The sequence below is a fragment of the Lactuca sativa genome, chromosome 6 (assembly GCF_002870075.4).
Source record: "Lactuca sativa cultivar Salinas chromosome 6, Lsat_Salinas_v11, whole genome shotgun sequence".
NCBI lineage: Eukaryota > Viridiplantae > Streptophyta > Magnoliopsida > Asterales > Asteraceae > Lactuca > Lactuca sativa.
The window spans coordinates 198,429,439-198,448,035 of NC_056628.2; the positions used below are offsets into that span (position 1 = coordinate 198,429,439).

An 18,597-nucleotide genomic window follows, 5' to 3' on the forward strand; every position below is an offset into this window, starting at 1 on the left:
TCAAAAACTCGTAGGCAAGAAAAAAATCAAGAATCTCACCAGGTGTGTGTCGACTTCACTTCCTCTAGGCTCCACCAAATCCATCAAGCTTTCCTTCAATTTAGTCCGGTCTCTTTCTCTCGTCTTGTGATCTCCTTCCCCTTGTCTCATTCACGTTCGTCTTTTTTTTTTTTTTTTTCTTTTCCTCTCCTCTCGTTGATGCTTCAACAACCCACAAATAAATTGAAGACGCTCTTGTTGATTGCGTAACAGTCCAAGAGAATTGGAGTGGGCTCACGAAACGTACATAGGCTTAGGAAAAAAGAACAAGGCTTTTACTCCATATAATGCGAAAAGTTTAAAGTTGCGTTTCATAAGGCCAGATTAATCTGGTTTAATTTTGAAATTACGTATTTAATACTTAGACTCTCTTATTTTGTACATAACTTACCCTTCCCACTTTAATAACTTTCAATATTAAAACCATACTTATGATAATATAACGTAAATTAGAGCTAAGTTACAACATTTACCATCCATATTTCTTTCTTTGTTCATAATCTCCCCTTCAATTTTTATTGAATTATTTTTGACCTTCATATATATTATTTATTTATACAAATATTTTTTTTCCTTGAAATCATTTATCTGTTATCATTTAACTAATTATTTTACATATTAATTAACGCTATTTTTATTAATTTATTTCATTATATAACCTTAAAAATGAATTAATCACATGAAAATACATATTTGTCTAACGAAAGCTAACATCTTTGACGAAAACAAATTCGGGTCGTTACAGTTCTCCCCTTCTTAAAATGATTCCGTCCTCGAAATCAGATATCGATACGAACAACTCAGGGTAACAAACATTCATGTCTTCAACCACCTTGGTCACTTCTGACGTGTACCTGTCCTCCCATTAGAACTTAATGAGTTTGACTCATTTATCCAATGTTGTTTGGTCTCTCTCTAACCATGTTATCTACCATCTCTTGCGTCAACTCATCATCTCACTACTTCTCTATATCAATTCACTCGATTCTTAACTTGCAGCGATTGCCAAAATGAATAATTCTCAACCAAGGAGAGTCTTTCAGTATCACTGTTTGTCCATTGAGGAGCGTACACAATCACTTCCCCTCGTTGCACCTTCTCACTCCCTAACCAAAGTAGGACGTAGATTCCTATTTGCCTTCATCTTGATCGCGTCCAATCTTAGACAATTGACACCCAAACACATGTATCGTCTTTTATTTAACGAGTTGGACTAGCACTCCATAAAATTAGGAACTTGGTCGAATAATTCACACTCAAACAAGTCATGAAGCTACGTTACCATTTCCTTCATTACATCATGAACCAATTTAAGAGTTACTTTGGCCTTGGAGCCATACAAAAAGTATAGTCAAACGAGATTTCTACCTAACATGGTGTTTATACACTTGAAACCTCATCAGGGCAAATCATCGCTACATTCTTTAGCAAGCTTCGTATCAAAGAGACTTATCATCTTCCTTGAACTCTCAATCGCATGAGTCAAGAAGGCCTCACATCACTGTGCTTGAAACTTGAGTGCCATCATCATAGGAATTATAAGAGAAATAATACACCATAAAATTTTCTCGTAAGACATACCCTCTCTCGACAAGCAGAATACGCATGTGCTCTTCAAGAGAATTTCAGTCTGGTGGGCAGAATACGAAACCATACAGAAAACAACACCGAACAACTAGATTCTAGAAGGAAGACAATCATAAGGAAAATGTGGTCATCTGCAAAGATTTCACACACGTCAAACATCTTACTACACCGATGCTAGATTTCCTACAATCGTGTTACTATCCAACGTCATAGTCAACATACTCTAAGGTACATCAAAATGAGCACAAAAGAGAACAATGACACAAAAAGGTCTACCAAACATACATCCATTCCAACTTTGAGTACTGATCACCAGGTCCTCAGGCTACTTTTTGGTTCCTCCAGTCCTAAATATATATCATGTGCTTATGATAGTACAACCCCAATACTAATGTTCACACACATATATATATTTGATTCTGGAATTACCACGAACTTATATGTTTCATAGGTTTAGGTTAAAGATTGATACACCTATTTTGCTTCATGGGTTCCATAACTTGTGAGAGTCTGTATACTATCATAAAACTTCTCTTCCTAGTCTGCCATTGACCAACGATAAACAAACAACTTGCAGGGCTTTGTCGAATACCTGCAGTCCAATAATTGCTCCAAGATGATCTTCCATTTCCTAGATACGCGAAGCACTATTTGAACTATGAATGTTCATGGATAACTAATCTTGTTGGTCACAAGCATTTCCCACAATGTCGAGAGATATTAACGATTATATGATTCACGAGAAAGAAGAGAGGATGCTTCGATATCGAAAAGAAAAAAAAAATAAATCTCCTAAAGGAAGATAGAAAATAACATATAACTCTCAACACAAACCATTCCCCCCTTAAAAATCCTAGAGCACCTAACTGAGCCAGTCTAAACTGTGAGTCTGAACATTGTCCTCTGTAGTCAGTTCACTCACAGCATGGCTTTGATACCAACTTGTAACGTCATGATTTTCACCATAATTTTTTTTCTTTTTCTAAAATATTTATTTAATAGAATACGTTAGCGGAAGACTTAGTTTTTAAAACATTTTCATATCACAACATTACCTCCAAAATCAAAATCATGATTCTATCTAGATTAAAAGTAAACAAAGTACTTTAACGTAAAGAATCAAAATGTGTCCAAGAGTGGTATCGCTAGTATGAATCTACTACCCATAGGAACCCCTCTCACCAAGGCCAATCTTCTAAACTACCTGTACCAATCATAAGACACAAAAGAGAAAAGATACAAGTGTCAGACCCTGCTGAGTGATTTCATAAAGTTGCACATAAAACATACAAACCCCAAATGGGTCAGTCATTCTTTTTATGATGAAGCATAAAAATGATAGACAAATACCACTTAGAAAACAACCGCATATCATAATTATCCAACCGCATATATGCATATATGTTTAATCACAATTCTACCACATGACATATATGATCAATCAAATACCAGATAAGCAATCGCATAGCATATAATTAATCACATTTCATATATAAGCAACCTTTAAAGGTTCAACATTTTATTAATAAGCAACCTATGATATATATTCAACTTTTTAATACGCAACCAACTTTTTGTTACATGTTCAACCTTTTGTTAATAATAAACCTTTGTTATATATTACACCTTATAATATGCAACCAACCGTTTTTTACATGTTCAACCTTTTATTATATCTATCCAACCGATTGATAGAAAAGTGTCTTTTAGTGCTACCTAACCCAAGAGAAACACCCCGTTCACTACTTGTGTGCACGGCCAGCCGAATGCTCTAAGTGGCTCATGACTTCCACCTGAAACACCAACCCCGTGACTCCAATTTCGCTACTCTAACTTTGCAAAGTACAAGTACCCCATGGTGTCGTTCAGGATCGGTACAAACGGTGCCAATTCCAACGATACACCTTCCGATTCCCACGTGATGTTTACGCTGGCCGCGGACGAGGGACCAACATCACTCCAGCCCACAAATACCAAAGTGCCCGCAAACCATGTGTCACACGGTCATCTAGAAAGACCGGAAACTAATCACCGTTGTGGCTATATCTCTTCCTATAGGTACTCTTTCAACCTAGTAGGAACCCTCAATGATCCGGATAAGGTTTTAGGCAAAGGTCATCAAACAACCTAAAGCCACTTCGTATAACCCCGCAATGTCATTTATACATTAAGTAAAGCATGTAATGCATACCATATAAATGTGTATTAAACATGCAATGTATTCATAACCAAAACATCAAAACATAACCATACATCATATTTCAAGTAACTTAAGCTAGCATGTCGTATACATCAAGGACATCAAAGTATAAGCAACATATCAATTAGGTCATATCAAGGCATTAGCACAAAGTTTATTTTAGCATCACAAATATCATATCATCATCAAGCACAAGTAATGAAATGGTCTTCCTAAAGTGAATCAAATCACCATCTATGGATTGCATGTTTCAATAATGCAACCTTAGTGAGTTAAAACTATGAACTCACATTTAGCCTTGAAGAAATCCTCTTTCTATTCCAAGTCTTGAACTTACTTGAAATTCTCAAAGCCGCACCTAAACACCACACATAACAAGCAATTAACAAATAAAGTATATGTTTCAAAAATACCACTTTATTCTAACTTTTATATTATTTTTTTTATAATTTCCCAGCCCGACCCCTGTTCAGTGTTTTAAGTATAAAACAGAATTCGTAACTCTGATTGAGCTGAAACAGACCACACAATCATCAGAGTCATACGTAATCATCGAGAGGTCTCACACTTTGCTATTCTTGGTTCCCCACAGCTTTCCAAGAGGCAAATACAGATCCACTGCTTTCAGTAGTATGGGCCCATACTACCTTCCACATTTATCCGTACTTTCCTCCTGGGTCACCTTGGGTTACCAAAGCCACTTCCTATCCATGAATGCAATTCTCAATCAAATAATTCTTATCACTACTCTCATCCTAGGCTTACCCTAGGGTAATCTCCGACTCACTCTCCGCCATCAGCTGCATAAGTAGTCCCTTTTATGTTTCCCTAACTAGCTCGCGAATAACATTACATATTACTAGGACCAAATAATTCTTCAAGTGATAGGTCCTTCCCTACAACCGTTGGACTCAGACAAGTGATGCGAAATAGGGCTAGACCTAATAGTCTGAAATTATTTAGTCCTTGTAATATGTAACTTAACGTATTCGTTTACTAGTTAATTAAAGATAACTAGGACTCCTAAAAGCACAAAGCAAGCTGCATTCGAGCATTGAGTAACCAAAACCAGGCATATACTAATTATACTTTCATATTACTGACTAATCAGTATTAGCATGCAGTTCAATAAGAACATACAGTAGGCATACAAGGCATCCTTCCTAGATCCTTAGCCCTAATCAAGCATGCAGTTCACATATTCACACTTCATATCATAATATAACATGTATGGGTATCTTGGGAAAAACTTTCTTGAGCTCGGACGATTGCACGCATCACACTCCTTGTTCTTTAGTAGAAACCCTTAATTTTATTTTTTGAAAAAATATTTTTCATGCAAAAACTTCTCAAACCCTCGATTTGATTCCACACACCCCCAAAAGTGTGTCCGAATCCATCAAACCAAGGCTCTGATACCAACGTGAAACATCCTAAAATTCATAACCAAAAATTTCATTTTTAACTAAGTAATTTATAATGATGGTAGTCTGAAAACATCAATAGTGTCATCCAAATCATAATCAAACCCAAGTGTCAAAAACCACAATATGTCATAAGAAAATAATATCAAAGTACAATCCCCAAGAACCTCATAATATGGAAAAATCATAGTGTGATACGCTGCGATCATGCCGACTCCTTTCCTTTTGAAGAAGAAGTACCTGAAACAAAAACTGAAAACCGTAAGCATGAAGCTTAGTGAGTTCCCCCATCATACCACATAATCACAAAGTGCCAGACATATATGGGTGCCCGGTCGACCCTGTCAGGCATATCTCAGTGCTCGACCTACCCTGTTAAGCATATCTGGGTGCTCGACCTACCCTGTCAGGCTTATCTAGGTGTCCGACCTACCCTGTCAGGCATAGTTGGGTGCCCAACCTTCCCTCCGGTGTATGTTAACCAGTTACGGGGTCTATTTCATCCCTACCACTACCACATAATAACATAGCATACAAGCACATAAATATCAACAAATAGTGGCATACCATAAAATTATCACAAAGATAATCATCTCTACTATAAACATCTAATAGTAGGTCGGCATTGCTGCCTTCCACCCACTTATACAGGGAAGGCAACTCACCTCGAATATCTGAACAGTCCCCGACTCCGAATATCAACACAACTCAATCCCCTAAACATAAAATATTTCCTTAAGTACGCCTTCATACTCATAACCCCTTAAAGCCAACTTTCGTCAAAGTTAAAGTCAAATTCAAGCCAAAGTCAATGCTTCAAGTTGACTCAACTCGTCGAGTTGCCCTTCAACTCGCTGAGTTTCCATGACTCACATAATCATGATATCGCGATCCAACTCGTCGATTTTTTCTCTAACTCGCCGAGTTCTTCCTGTTCAATAGAATCGGGACATCTCAATACAACTCATCAAGTTCCTCTGCGAAATCGTTGAGTTCTTCGGTCTGCTAACCCTTATTAATGCATTAAGCAATTATTCTTCTGATCTACACCCTATACTCCAGATCTAGACTGGAAATGCCTCTAAAAGGGTAAAGTTTCCAACTTTACCCATTAATACCTTTGCTAAAGATATTAAGCTCAAACCCTAACCCAAAAAGGACAAAGTCTTAAACTAAAAACCACAAGATAGGCCATGAGGTTATATATTTGGACTCTAGGGACAAAAAGATCACGTAAAGTTCCAACTTTCTCTACATGCATGGCCTTTAGAAGCTCCAAAAGGCCAAAATGATGGTATAGAGGTTGCATGGGACTCCCATGGCCATAAAGTTGGCACTTTTATGCCATGAAACCCCCTCAAGACCCTAGATCTGAAGTGTTAACCCATTAGGGACGTCCAACTCCCAAGGACCAAGATATTGGACAAAATCAAACAAAATAACCCTAAAAAAAAGATCTAAAAAACTACAAGGCAAGGTTCAATGGCTTCAACACACACCAAAAACACCCAAAATGGCTCACAAACACTCAAAGTAGCTTAGGGTTTTGAGATTTAGGGTTAGGACAGTAGAGGCTGGAAAATATGGCCAACACCTTGTGGTTAAGGTGTTTAAATAGGGTGCAAAACCCTAGAATTAGGGTTTCATATTACCCAGCCAACTCGTCGAGTTGAGACATCTCAACTCGTCGAGTTGGTCACCAAAACGCACAGCCCAAAATATCTCTACTCGACGAGTTTAGGGCCTCCAACTCGTTGAGTTGCTATATAAAAATGAATAATTATAAGTTAAAAACATACCAGGAACCAGGCGTTACACTTTTCTAATTATTGTTGAGCATTGTTAGGTTTAGATGAACAATCTAGTTTGATATGCTTGAATCATATGATTTTAGGTGTTATAAATTTCTATGACTAGTGTTTGATCAAAACCTAGAGTTATGTAGTAAGTTGTGATTTTATTGTGTAAGTATACATTTGATGACCGTTCATGTGTAATTAGCTTTATGATTTTTTATGCTAATAATTCAAGTCTCTCATAATACGAATTAAACACTTATTTTTTAGGATAATTAGTGCACTTGATCACTGTAACTAAAAGTCTTAAAGATCAAACAATTAGTTGTCTAGTCCAGGGAGTAGTCATATTAGGAATCAGTGAATAAAGAATAAATAACTCTTGTATTAGTAATTATCAATGATTTTATGAAGTAATTTTGTCTAACCAAAGTACCTAAAGAGAATCATTTTCTGTCAGTTTATCAAGATTAATTGTTTATTTAATTGAGAATTTTAGAATCATAAACCCCCCACTTTTATTGCTTTCTGTTATTTAGTGTAACCTATAATCACAAATTCCAAATTAATTCACTACATTTCCCTAAGTATTCGACACCTGGTCTTACCACAACTATACTATTACACGATTAGGTTCACTGCCTAGTGTGTGTATTAGTCCGGTTACGATAAAATCAGTTTTGTAATTTTAAAACTTGAGCAATATATATATATATATATATATATATATATATATATATATATATATATATATATATATATATATATATATATATATATATATATATATATATATATCAAAAATCATCTGAGAGGAGGATGTATCAAGATATGGAGATTAGACTATGCGATTATGCTCTTTGTTTATTGAAGGTTGTAACAATGTGAGCAAACTTTGAAGACAAACCATTTAAGGCATAGATTACAAGATTTCGTTCGTTAACCGAGGGAACGAATATTTGCAAGTAGGTCGGATATGGATTTAATCTAAGTGCAATATTCCATGATAGTTGAGTCTCCAATGGCTAAAGAGCAAAGTTCATCATCCAGTTCCATGACTTTGCTTTCTTTATTCTAATGAAAAAGATGTCAATAGCTTTCTAGACATCGGTAGCAGTAACATTGAGTACAAGAATGGATTGAAGGACCGATTAAATAAGAGTCCAAGATAATGATTGTTTGACTATGTTGTTAGCCTTTTCTCATGACGGATCCACAAGCTATTTTGATGAAGCCGAAGACGACCCATCTAGGTGGTCATACACAGAGTATCCAATGAAGTGAGTTTTGAACAGTTCTTTCCAAGAATCGTAATTTAACCGATCAAGATCGAGCAATAGGGAAATATAAGATTTGATGTTTGTTATTCCATAGATCTTATCTAAGGGATCAGAATAAGGAGTGGAAGAACATGAGACTGACATGATGGTTGAACATAAGACGATGATGACGATGAACAAGAGAGAATAAGCTTCGGGAAAAAATGAGCAGGCGCAGTCGATAGGTAAGGATCGACAAGCTAGGCTTAGCAGATGTTGCTTGATACCATGTTGCACAATTAATTCCCATGAATCAACCTTAGGCCATACATTCCAATATTTATACATAACATACAATATAGGCTTAGTATGAATATATGGGTTAAATACAAATAAGTCTAACTAATAATATGGGCTACATAATACATACAAAGATATGTTAACACTATTCTTTTAGTATGTCGATGTCTATTCATCACGATTACCTTGATACAAAAGAAGATTTCAACCCAATAATTTATTTTTGTCTTGGTTGTTCCTTATTCGACATTAGAAGTATCTTAATTTCCCCCCAATAACCAAATACTTTTGTATGTAAATAGTATACTTGATTCCATCCATCATGATGTGGTTCGGTACATCTAGTCTCCTCCAATAATGGAATAAATTAATGTGATCATTTACATTCTATTTGATTTGTGCCAAGCTAATTAATCACGCTATTATGATTAACGTGAGAGTAGAGGTTTTGCACAAGGGATAGTAATATCCAAATTGGTACGATGGTGCTTGTTGAATGATGATTTTTAGTTCGATTTTGGATTTTTAATGGAGAAGGATTAGTTTTTGTTAAAACAAGAAAAAATAAAATAAAATCATTAAAGTCACCTTTTATTAATTGGAAGCTTTTATGGATAACCATGTACGTTTATGAAATCAGTAATGTCACATTTTATATCCTTCAACTTTCTATTAAATTGTCTATACAAATATGTAAGTCAAAAAAACTCTAACAAAAGGTTTATTTGTACAAAAGGTACCTAAATCGAAACTCATAAGCGCTAACTTTAACATAATTTGAAATGGGTTCACTAAATGTTTTTTCTACGCACTTGATTGCTACCTGACTAATATCACTTGGTAATTGAAGGCATACCCAATCAAGAAACGACTCCATGTCTTTAGCAAAATCAAGCATATACCAATCCAACAGTTTTGGTATTGATAACAGTTTCTTTGATGTTGAAATCCCAACAGCTGCCTGTAAGTAATCTCTTTTTGCAACTTCAAGTTCTTTTTCAACTTCTGAACCACTATACACTCTTACCTTCATTTTAGAAAATCACGAAGAGTATATTAAATAATGAACCTTACCCACTATTAGGTTTTTCCATCGTTAATAATAGTACATTTAACTATTAAAGTGTTTTGGAATATTGGAAATTAAAGACACTGCTTTTTGTCATTTTTATTAACCACTTATACATTGTTTAGGTTATTTATTTATTTATTTATTTATTTATTTATTTATTTTTGGTATGATTAACCACCTTCATTCGATATTTTACTATCCTCTTTATTTTTAAACATGGAATGTTTATTATTTTTGATTAATTGCTTTATTTTATTAGATATCTTACTATATTTTATTTAATCTCCAAATCAAATTTTGAATTCACAATAGTTCCATAATATTACATATCATCGCAAGTTGTGCGACGAGATAAAGTGAAAAACTTGAAATCTGGATTTAGTATTACCTTTTTTTAGCTTTCCAATATTTAATATATTTAATTATTTAAATGTGGTTGTCAAGTAATATCTTTTTTTTTAAATATATGACTGACATGTACTTAAAAGATGACTATTTAACTAATATAAGGACACTTTATAAAACATTTTATATAGCAAAAAAAAATTAGTTAACTTTGAAACAAAAGCTATTGAAAAAGGTCAAGATTTATGATAATAGGTTTTGTTAAATAAAGTGAATACTGATGAAGCATTGATAACTTACAGCAGGTGACGACCAACTACCACAAGACAATGCAAATGTCACTAGTGGTTCAGACAACTCCAAACCAAATATGCTTCTTGCAGTTTCTTCATTGATCTTGAAACCTTTTTTAAAACTCTGAACAAATTAAACATGTGATTAATCTCAAATACAATAGCTTTTTTCATGCCATGAACATGAAAACATGAAAGATGCAACAGTTGACTTACATGATTTGCATGATATGGTAATCGCAGTATGAAATGCTCGATGCTAAATGCATTTAAAAGATGGCCTCCAACATTTATTGTTGCCTGATCATGAGAATAAAACTCTCATTCATTATGGGGAAAAACGAAAGATATAGCAACATACTTCCGTTATAAAATTGTATCTTTTGTGTTATCCTTATTAATGAATTGCAGTGTGAAAATTATTAATGCAATAGAAACATATTTTCATGCATTTGTATATTATAGCGTCCATTTTTCTTTCTTTCGAGTTACAACATTGAACTTTCATTTTTTTATAGAAGCATTTTTTTTTTATTATATTCAATTTTCTTCTATCAAGAAATATTTTAGTGTGAAAAATCTACAAATTAAGTTATAATGTTGTATTTTAGATTTGTTATTACCTTCTGCATTAATTCAACAATCCTCTCGGGTGTCTCTGGTATTCCATGGTCAAGAAACGCCTGATAGTTTAATGCAACAAAGATAATGAGATTGATTTAATTAACTTATAGATTACAAATGAATGAAATAAAGAAAATTTCAATACATTCATCATGCACGAATTATATGTATTGATCCAGAAAGCAAGCTTCTCTTGATGTGTAAGGCTTGTTAAGTTAACGAACTCAAGTTTCTCTTGCAGGACCCTAAAAAATCAATAAATAACATCAAATATTGATTTATATTTTATACTATGAAAATAAAAAAGAATAACTATCAAATATTTACTTTAGTCTTTGAGCTAGGAACGTAGAGATTGTAGTATGGTTTTTGTTAATAGTAGTTGCTTCAACTTCGTATAAATACTTATATGGACCTATATCTGTGTTCTCAAATTCATAAAAGATACAATACGGATCTTTAAAATCCATTGCCCATGGATTCTCACATGGTTCTAATGAAGGTAGCATTTCTGCCATTCTCAAGGGCGAAGTTGAGCCCATTCGTGCAAAAACAAACATTAAACATTTCAGGAAACTTTCTGAAATCTTATTTGGACTATCATCTCCCAATATTCCCTTTTCTTGAATATGAAAACTACTTTTTCCCACATCTCCACCCTCTATCCCTTTACCTTCAAACTGCAAAAAAAAAAAAAAAAAAAAAAAAAAAAAAAAAAAAAAAAAAAAAAATCCATATAAAAAGCTTAAATTGAAACCAAATTCACTATCAATACGATAAATTAACACTTACACGTTGTTTTTGTGGACTTGGACATTTTTCTGCTGAAATATGTTTGTGTAGAGATCGTTTTAATAAGGCTTTGACCCTTTTGGTTTTTGGATTTGGGGATTTCTGAGTAATGGGTGTTGATACATTGGTTTCAATTTTACGATCTCTTGCATGGCAATTTTCTTGAAAATCAGCTAAGTTTTCAAGATTCCTTTTAAAGAAAGAAACGTAGATAGCTTCTTCATATAGATCTTGTCTAAATTGAACCATCTGGTTTTCTAGCCTAACAACTTCTTCTTCCAAAACAGCCACTTCAGCTAGGAGCTCCGATGTCTGCAAAAATCCATGCATTGTTAGAAGCATTAAATAATAGTGCAATCAGATTTCCATGAGTCCTAAATAATTTGTGAATGTTAGAATTCTAAATGTAATATGGAATTGATGTTCGTGTACATGTTAGGGGTTGTTTCTTTTTATTTGATTGGCTTAATGGGCTAAGCACTTAATCAAGACAACTATGCACGGTCGTTTTTTTACTTAATCTGGATAGAATGACTAAGTAGGTTAAGCCAAAAATTTTGGCTTAATGTGTTAACACACTAACCTTTTATCTATGTGTCTTTCTTCTCTTTTCATCAACACTCTTACCAAATTAAAATTGATGAATATTGTGAATTTGTTATTTAGAATGTAAGGACAGAATAGTCGTTTGGTCTCATTTAGATTGTTCAATTATTTATTCTAGAAAAGAAATAGATATTATGAATACAACACCTAATCCAAGGTCATTACACATTATCTAGCTATGGACGAAAAGAAATAGTCTCTTACTCTAATTGTGTGTAGGTAATATTACGGTTATAGCCATTGGTGAGGCTATATACATCAAAGGTGCATGGGTCATTTGACCCACTTATTTATTTATTTATTTAAAATATTATATAGACACCTTAAATATTTTTAAATGCACCACCTCTGACAAATAAATAAATAAATAAATATATATATATATATATATATATATATATATATATATATATATATATATATATATATATATATATATATATATATATATCAAGATTTTGAAAGTCTATCTTTAATTTCTTTTTTATTGGTTTCATTTAAATAGTGACTCAGTTTTACGTTCTAAACTCGCCGCTAAATTTATAAAAGATTACTTATGCTTAATTACCAATTGGTCCTTACACAATCTTGATGGACATTTATTGCATGGGATCTCAACCTCTGGTAGAAGGTAGTGTAGATTAGAGTAATCAATATCAGAATCGGTCCTGAGGATTCAAATGCTCAGGACGAACCGGAAAAAAAGGCTCTTATGCCCTAACTTGTAATGAGTTAATTATATAAACTACAGTTTTTTTTTTATTTTTATTTTTTAAAAAACGATGATAAACTTTATAGCAATATATAAACACAAAAAAACCATAGTATTTTAACGAGTAATAATATATTGTAATATCTAACCGACAACCCGTGTACGAAAAATACAAATGGACCATATATATATATATATATATATATATATATATATATATATATATATATATATATATATATAAGAAATTTAAATTAAATGCTGAATTCTCACGATAAAAACTATAAAAATTAAATTAATTAATAAACAAAATGACAATTATAAATTTATAAAAGTTGAGGGGCGAAATATAGAATTTTTGGAAATTAATTTATTAAAAATAGTTGATATGTAGGATAAATAGTCGAGTATGGATGATAAATTAACGATAGAAATTGTAATATGAAATATTTAACATATAAACATCCTTATATAGAGCCTATTATTATATAAGCGGCCAGCCTATAATGCAATGAAGTTGGAATAAGCCCACGTTAAAAAAGTAAACTTGATTTTGGAAAGAATCCAACCCACGTATTTTAATTAAACAACCGGCCGCCTTGTAAAACTCGAGTCTTATTTTTTTCGGGACCCTGTACGGCTGCACACCTTGCCCCCTTCAGGGCCGGGCCTCATCAACATCATACTTTCATTTCATTTGTATTTTGTTCATTGAAAAATTGTAACTAAAACAATCCACTATCACAAAACCATTATCAAAGTCATTCGACCACATCTTTTACGATTTTTTCTAATAAAAAATTACCCAAAATAATAATTAAAATGAAAATTGGACTACTATGAACATCGAAGGGGAAAAGGTGTCCTACCAGTGGAGGGAGATAAGGAGGAAGGCGAGGAAGAGCCCCTAACGGGCGGGTTAGAGCCCGTTCTAAAGCACTATGAACATTTTGTTCATGTTTAAGCCTCTTTTTAAGCTTTTCTACCTGAAAAAGGAATTGATATATTATATATAATTAAATATAATTGCACTAATTGAGAGAACGTCAAGACACCTCAACTAATACCAACAAACATAAATAAAAAGTCAAAGGTGACAGCAATGTACTTACTTCTTGTTGCAATGCCATTTTTGTCGCTTTACCAGAACCTTCACCACTTTTTCTACTCTTCTGAGTCTCTATTTGCATATCAACCTTTTCCAAAATGCATCAAAGTTAATGACATCAAGATTTTCATAAGCACCTCATGTGCATTAGATTTAAGATGATTAGCTTCTTCTCACAACTAGTTCGTAAAAATAAATTCTGAAATCTAATCGAACTCGGTACCAGAATCAAAAACCCAGATTAAAATTCTTGCAAATTGATCAAAACCCCATGTGGGATGTTTGGTTCAATTAAAGCCTTTGGAGCTTTCCAGTTGATACGTTTTGGGAAAGCAAAGAGTTCAGTTACCTTAGAATCTTTGAGTGAAGTTGTCTTGGATTGTGGATTAGCCTTTAAACTGATATTCATCTTAACATTTACGGATGCTTACAGCAATTTAACACAAATGAATGCTGCAACATGGGATGAAATACGAAGGTTCGAAGAAACAAAATCAATCTATGAGCAAAGAGAAAAAAGAACAACATTAACTGAGATTAATATGAGAAAAAAGGTGAATGAGACCTGAGCTTTTCTTCTATCGTTGTCGGTTTCATTGTGTCAGGTGATGTTAACTTCAACTACGTACTCTGTAATCAAATCGACAAATTACACGCGGGAACAAAAGCTGAAAGATGTAGTACTTATATCTGAGCAACTCGATCTTTAGTGCTTGCCTCGATTATTGTCCATGGGGTCCTTCTTGCTTCCTGATTGAGCTCTGGTTTATTAAAACGAAGAACGTGGATGCATATAAAAGACTTTATAATGGAACAACGTGGCTGCTTCTCTTTTTATAATGCAAGTATCACCTCTTTCTATATCTTGGTTCAGATATATTAATATTAGGCTAAACTATAGATTTTATTAGAGGAGGCAATCGTGTCGTGTCGTGTCGTGTCGTGTCGAAACTAAATGGGTTGAAAGTGCTCGACCCTAATCCGACCCATTTAATTAACGTGTCGTGTCGTGTCAACCCGTTTATTTCCGTGTCGAGTTCGTGTCGGGTTTCGGGTTAGGGCTACACCTTGAAATATGTTGTGTCATGTGAGGTTAAAAGATTGAGCATGTTGAAAAAGTAGGAGTTGGGTAGGCGGAAAGTAAAACTAATAGTTTGGAAGCAGAATAGATGAAGTCATAGGAAGTTCAGATGACAAAATTAAAAGAGTGAGAGTTGGGGAGGCGGATGATAAGGTCATGAGGATGTGAGAGTGGTGAAAGAGACTGGGTAGTTTGAGAGAGAATGAAAAAACTAAAATGATGTCTTGATCTAGACGGCTAAGTCATTTCAACATTACAAAACAATTCAATTCAAAGGTTTTATTTTTCTTAAGGTTTTGGTTTTGTATCTTTCTAAATTATTTAAATAATTCAAAAAACATGTATATAAATAAACGGGTCATATTCGAGTTGAAATTCTCAACCTAACCTTACTCATTTAACTTTCGTGCCGTGTCGTGTCAACCCGTTTATTTAAACAGGTTGAAATATCTTACCCAAACTCGTTTATTTCGTATCGGGTTCGTGTCGGGTTAATTTTTGTCACCTTTAAATTTTACATATATTGTATGCTCAAAATTATGGACATAGTATCTCCAAAGTGTTAGAAAAAAAAGTGTGAGAATAGGGTGTAGTAATAATTAAACATTTGGATAAATTGAGAATCTTGTAGTCATTTTCTTGATATTATTTGATTTTATGTCGGTTAACACAAATACTTTCGTAAAATAATCCAAAGCAGAAGATCTATAACCAAGTATTATGTTCGTATTTGTATTGTTTGTATTCTTAGGAATGTCAAATGTGGAGTATACCGAGTACTCATAATAACCATAAAATAAGGATGACGAAAGTATGATTTTTAGAATTTAATTTATGTTAAGGCCGTCAATATTAATTTTCCAAAGCTCATGATCTTTTAAGGTTTCTTCCATATTTAAGCTAATAAATTCAAAGTTCAGGGCATCTTCTTCGGACTCCAACCCTTCCAAGCAAAACCCTAGCCTACATGAAGAATTTAGAGCTTGTTCCTTTCAGTTAAAGCTTATTTCTTGGATTTTGGTGGAACTTGAGAAAGAAGGAAGTCACAAGGAAATAAGGGAGAAAAGAGCAAGCTTGGATCCATCATCGTCTTCAGAAATCTGAGTTGTTGAGTGCAACGTCCGCAAATTCTAAGTAAAAATCTGTCGGTAACATGCGATGGGTCCCGCCTAACACATTCATCCGGCCCCGCTCAGTACAAATCTGTCAGTAACATGCGATGGGTCCCACCTAACACATTCATCCGGCCTCGCCTGGTATACATACAAACACATACAATACATGCAAGACTCACACAGGCAGCTAGCATCCCTTAATCATAATCAATGGGTCGGCATTGGTGCCTTTGACCCGTAAATACTATGAGGAGACTCACCTTTATGTGATTCCAAAAAATCACACTCGAGCTGCTGCTACCACAACTTCTCACACAAATCCAAGATCAATCCTAATCAATAATTAGGGTAAGTGGTAACAACCCATAATCTAGGGTCCAATCATTTTCTATAATGCTAAGGAGTAAAAGATTATTTTACCCTTCCCATACTTGGCACAACAAATCATGACCCAAACCCAAAATGATCCAAAGCCCAAAAACGGCCCACAAGGACATTCTTGTTGGGTTTTCTACGCATCAAATACACTCTAAAACTAGGCAGCGGAAAAATCAAAACAACGATATACCTAAGTGTACATGCATCCTATGGATATATGGCTTCATGCTAATTACATCAACCATATAAAACTAAAACATAGGTAAGAAAACATACCTCTTATGTAGACATCAACCATATAAAATTAAAACATAGGTAAGAAAACATACCTCTTATGTAGCCCTTGATCTCCATGCTTGAGATCTTGAACATCCATGAAGTTGCTTGGATGAAAGGATCTAAACCAGAATCCTTCTAATGGTATCACACCCAATGATAGCAAAGAGTAGAATAAAAATAATTAGGAGAATAGTCAATTTCACAAACCCAAAGAGGTTAGAAATCGTCCCTAAGAGGGGGAGGAAGAAGGGTTGGCGAATACTTCAAGCCAATGTGCAAGGAGGAATGAAATCCCTAAGGCCCTATTTATAGCCTTGGATGCCTTCTAGGATTTAGTACTCCTTCCCATGTGGGATGGAGGCCTAACCACGTAATTTCACTCATTTCCCATGTGGGATGGAGTGATTTTCATCCAACCCTAATTCCATAAGGGTTCTGGAACATTCCTGATTAACCAACTATCGATTAATGAACATTCATCCCTTTAATTAATTAAACTGTTAATTAATTCCTAAAATATATTTCCAAAATATATTTCCAATTAGTTTCTAATTAATTATTAACCATAATAATTAATAAACTAATTTCCCCTTTATTTATTCTACTTAATTTGCGTCTTGAGGACAACCCAAAAGGACCCTGCTATTATAAGAAATATTACCAATAGTTAATGACCTTGGACACTATTCCAATAATCTCCGACTTGGACAAGTCATCAACTATACGAGGACTAATATTTGTCCAATAATTAAAAGAGAGTTAGCCATCCAATGCAACTACCGAACTCTTGATCTAATCAAGATTCAGCCCTTAGATAAGTGATCAACTATCCCTTCGTTCTATGATATCTGTATGAATTCGAGACATGGATAATGGTCAATCTCAAGAATTCAAGATTATGTTTCCCGATATAGATTTGTGACGACTGCATCACACTATTAAATTGAACACATCAATTCCAGTCAGGGCTCGGCCAAGCACTTTAGATGTCAGCACCAAATCATCGAGGGGCCCATAGATATCGTTTCTCCTATTAAGGCAAAAGTAACGAATAAACTTCGACTACATAGACTCTATCTATTTCATCATGTCACACATGGACATACCCTTTATAACTTCGTGTTACGGTTAGGATTAAGTTAGGAGTAGTATAGTTTGTTTTATTTAAAAATAAAATAGTTTAGTTTGACCCTCTTCACGTCCCTAGTTCCAAGATTAGAAAAAGTCTTAATGGACCATTTCGTTTGACATCACTAATATTCCAAAGGTTAGAAAAAAGACTTGTAAGTACAATGGGACCATTTCGTTTTGGAGAACGCACCTTGCTTTAGGTTGTGTTCCACATGGCTCCTTTGATTCGTACCATGTTTTTTCTTATTTCTAATCAAATTTATATAGTTATTAATTATAATTTACTATTAATAAAAAATATTATTGATGTACGTTTTTTCTTCTATAAGTAAAAAAAGCAATATTTTAATATTTTGATTAATTTATTTTTTCTAATAATAGGTTCGTTGGATTGGTTGCTAGTAACAGAGAAAATTTTAATTAAGTTGGGTTGTCATTTGTGAATGTAAAAGAAAC

At 33.9% G+C, this 18,597-nt stretch overlaps 1 protein-coding gene across 1 annotated transcript; it reads right to left on the bottom strand.

The window, feature by feature from the left end:
• Positions 1-9,226: 9,226 nt before the first annotated feature.
• Positions 9,227-14,981, bottom strand: LOC111901490 (uncharacterized). The gene is made up of 11 exons (XM_023897361.3): positions 14,723-14,981; positions 14,507-14,610; positions 14,162-14,245; positions 13,919-14,035; positions 11,732-12,043; positions 11,267-11,619; positions 11,085-11,184; positions 10,939-10,998; positions 10,532-10,615; positions 10,323-10,439; positions 9,227-9,632 (listed from the first exon to the last, which is right to left on the bottom strand). Exons 2-11 carry the CDS (start codon positions 14,564-14,566, stop codon positions 9,327-9,329), a joined length of 1,593 nt encoding a protein of 530 aa, XP_023753129.1. The 5' UTR covers positions 14,567-14,610; positions 14,723-14,981; the 3' UTR covers positions 9,227-9,326.
• Positions 14,982-18,597: the final 3,616 nt, after the last annotated feature.

Bases quoted from the DNA above. Each gene is read 5' to 3' on its own strand.
- LOC111901490 (XM_023897361.3), bottom strand. From the start codon at position 14,566: ATGAATATCAGTTTAAAGGCTAATCCACAATCCAAGACAACTTCACTC. The intron at 14,036-14,161 runs GTAAGTACATTG...TTCCTTTTTCAG, and splicing joins AAATGGCATTGCAACAAGAA to GTAGAAAAGCTTAAAAAGAG. The intron at 11,620-11,731 runs GTAAGTGTTAAT...TTTTTTTTGCAG, and splicing joins CAAGTCCACAAAAACAACGT to TTTGAAGGTAAAGGGATAGA.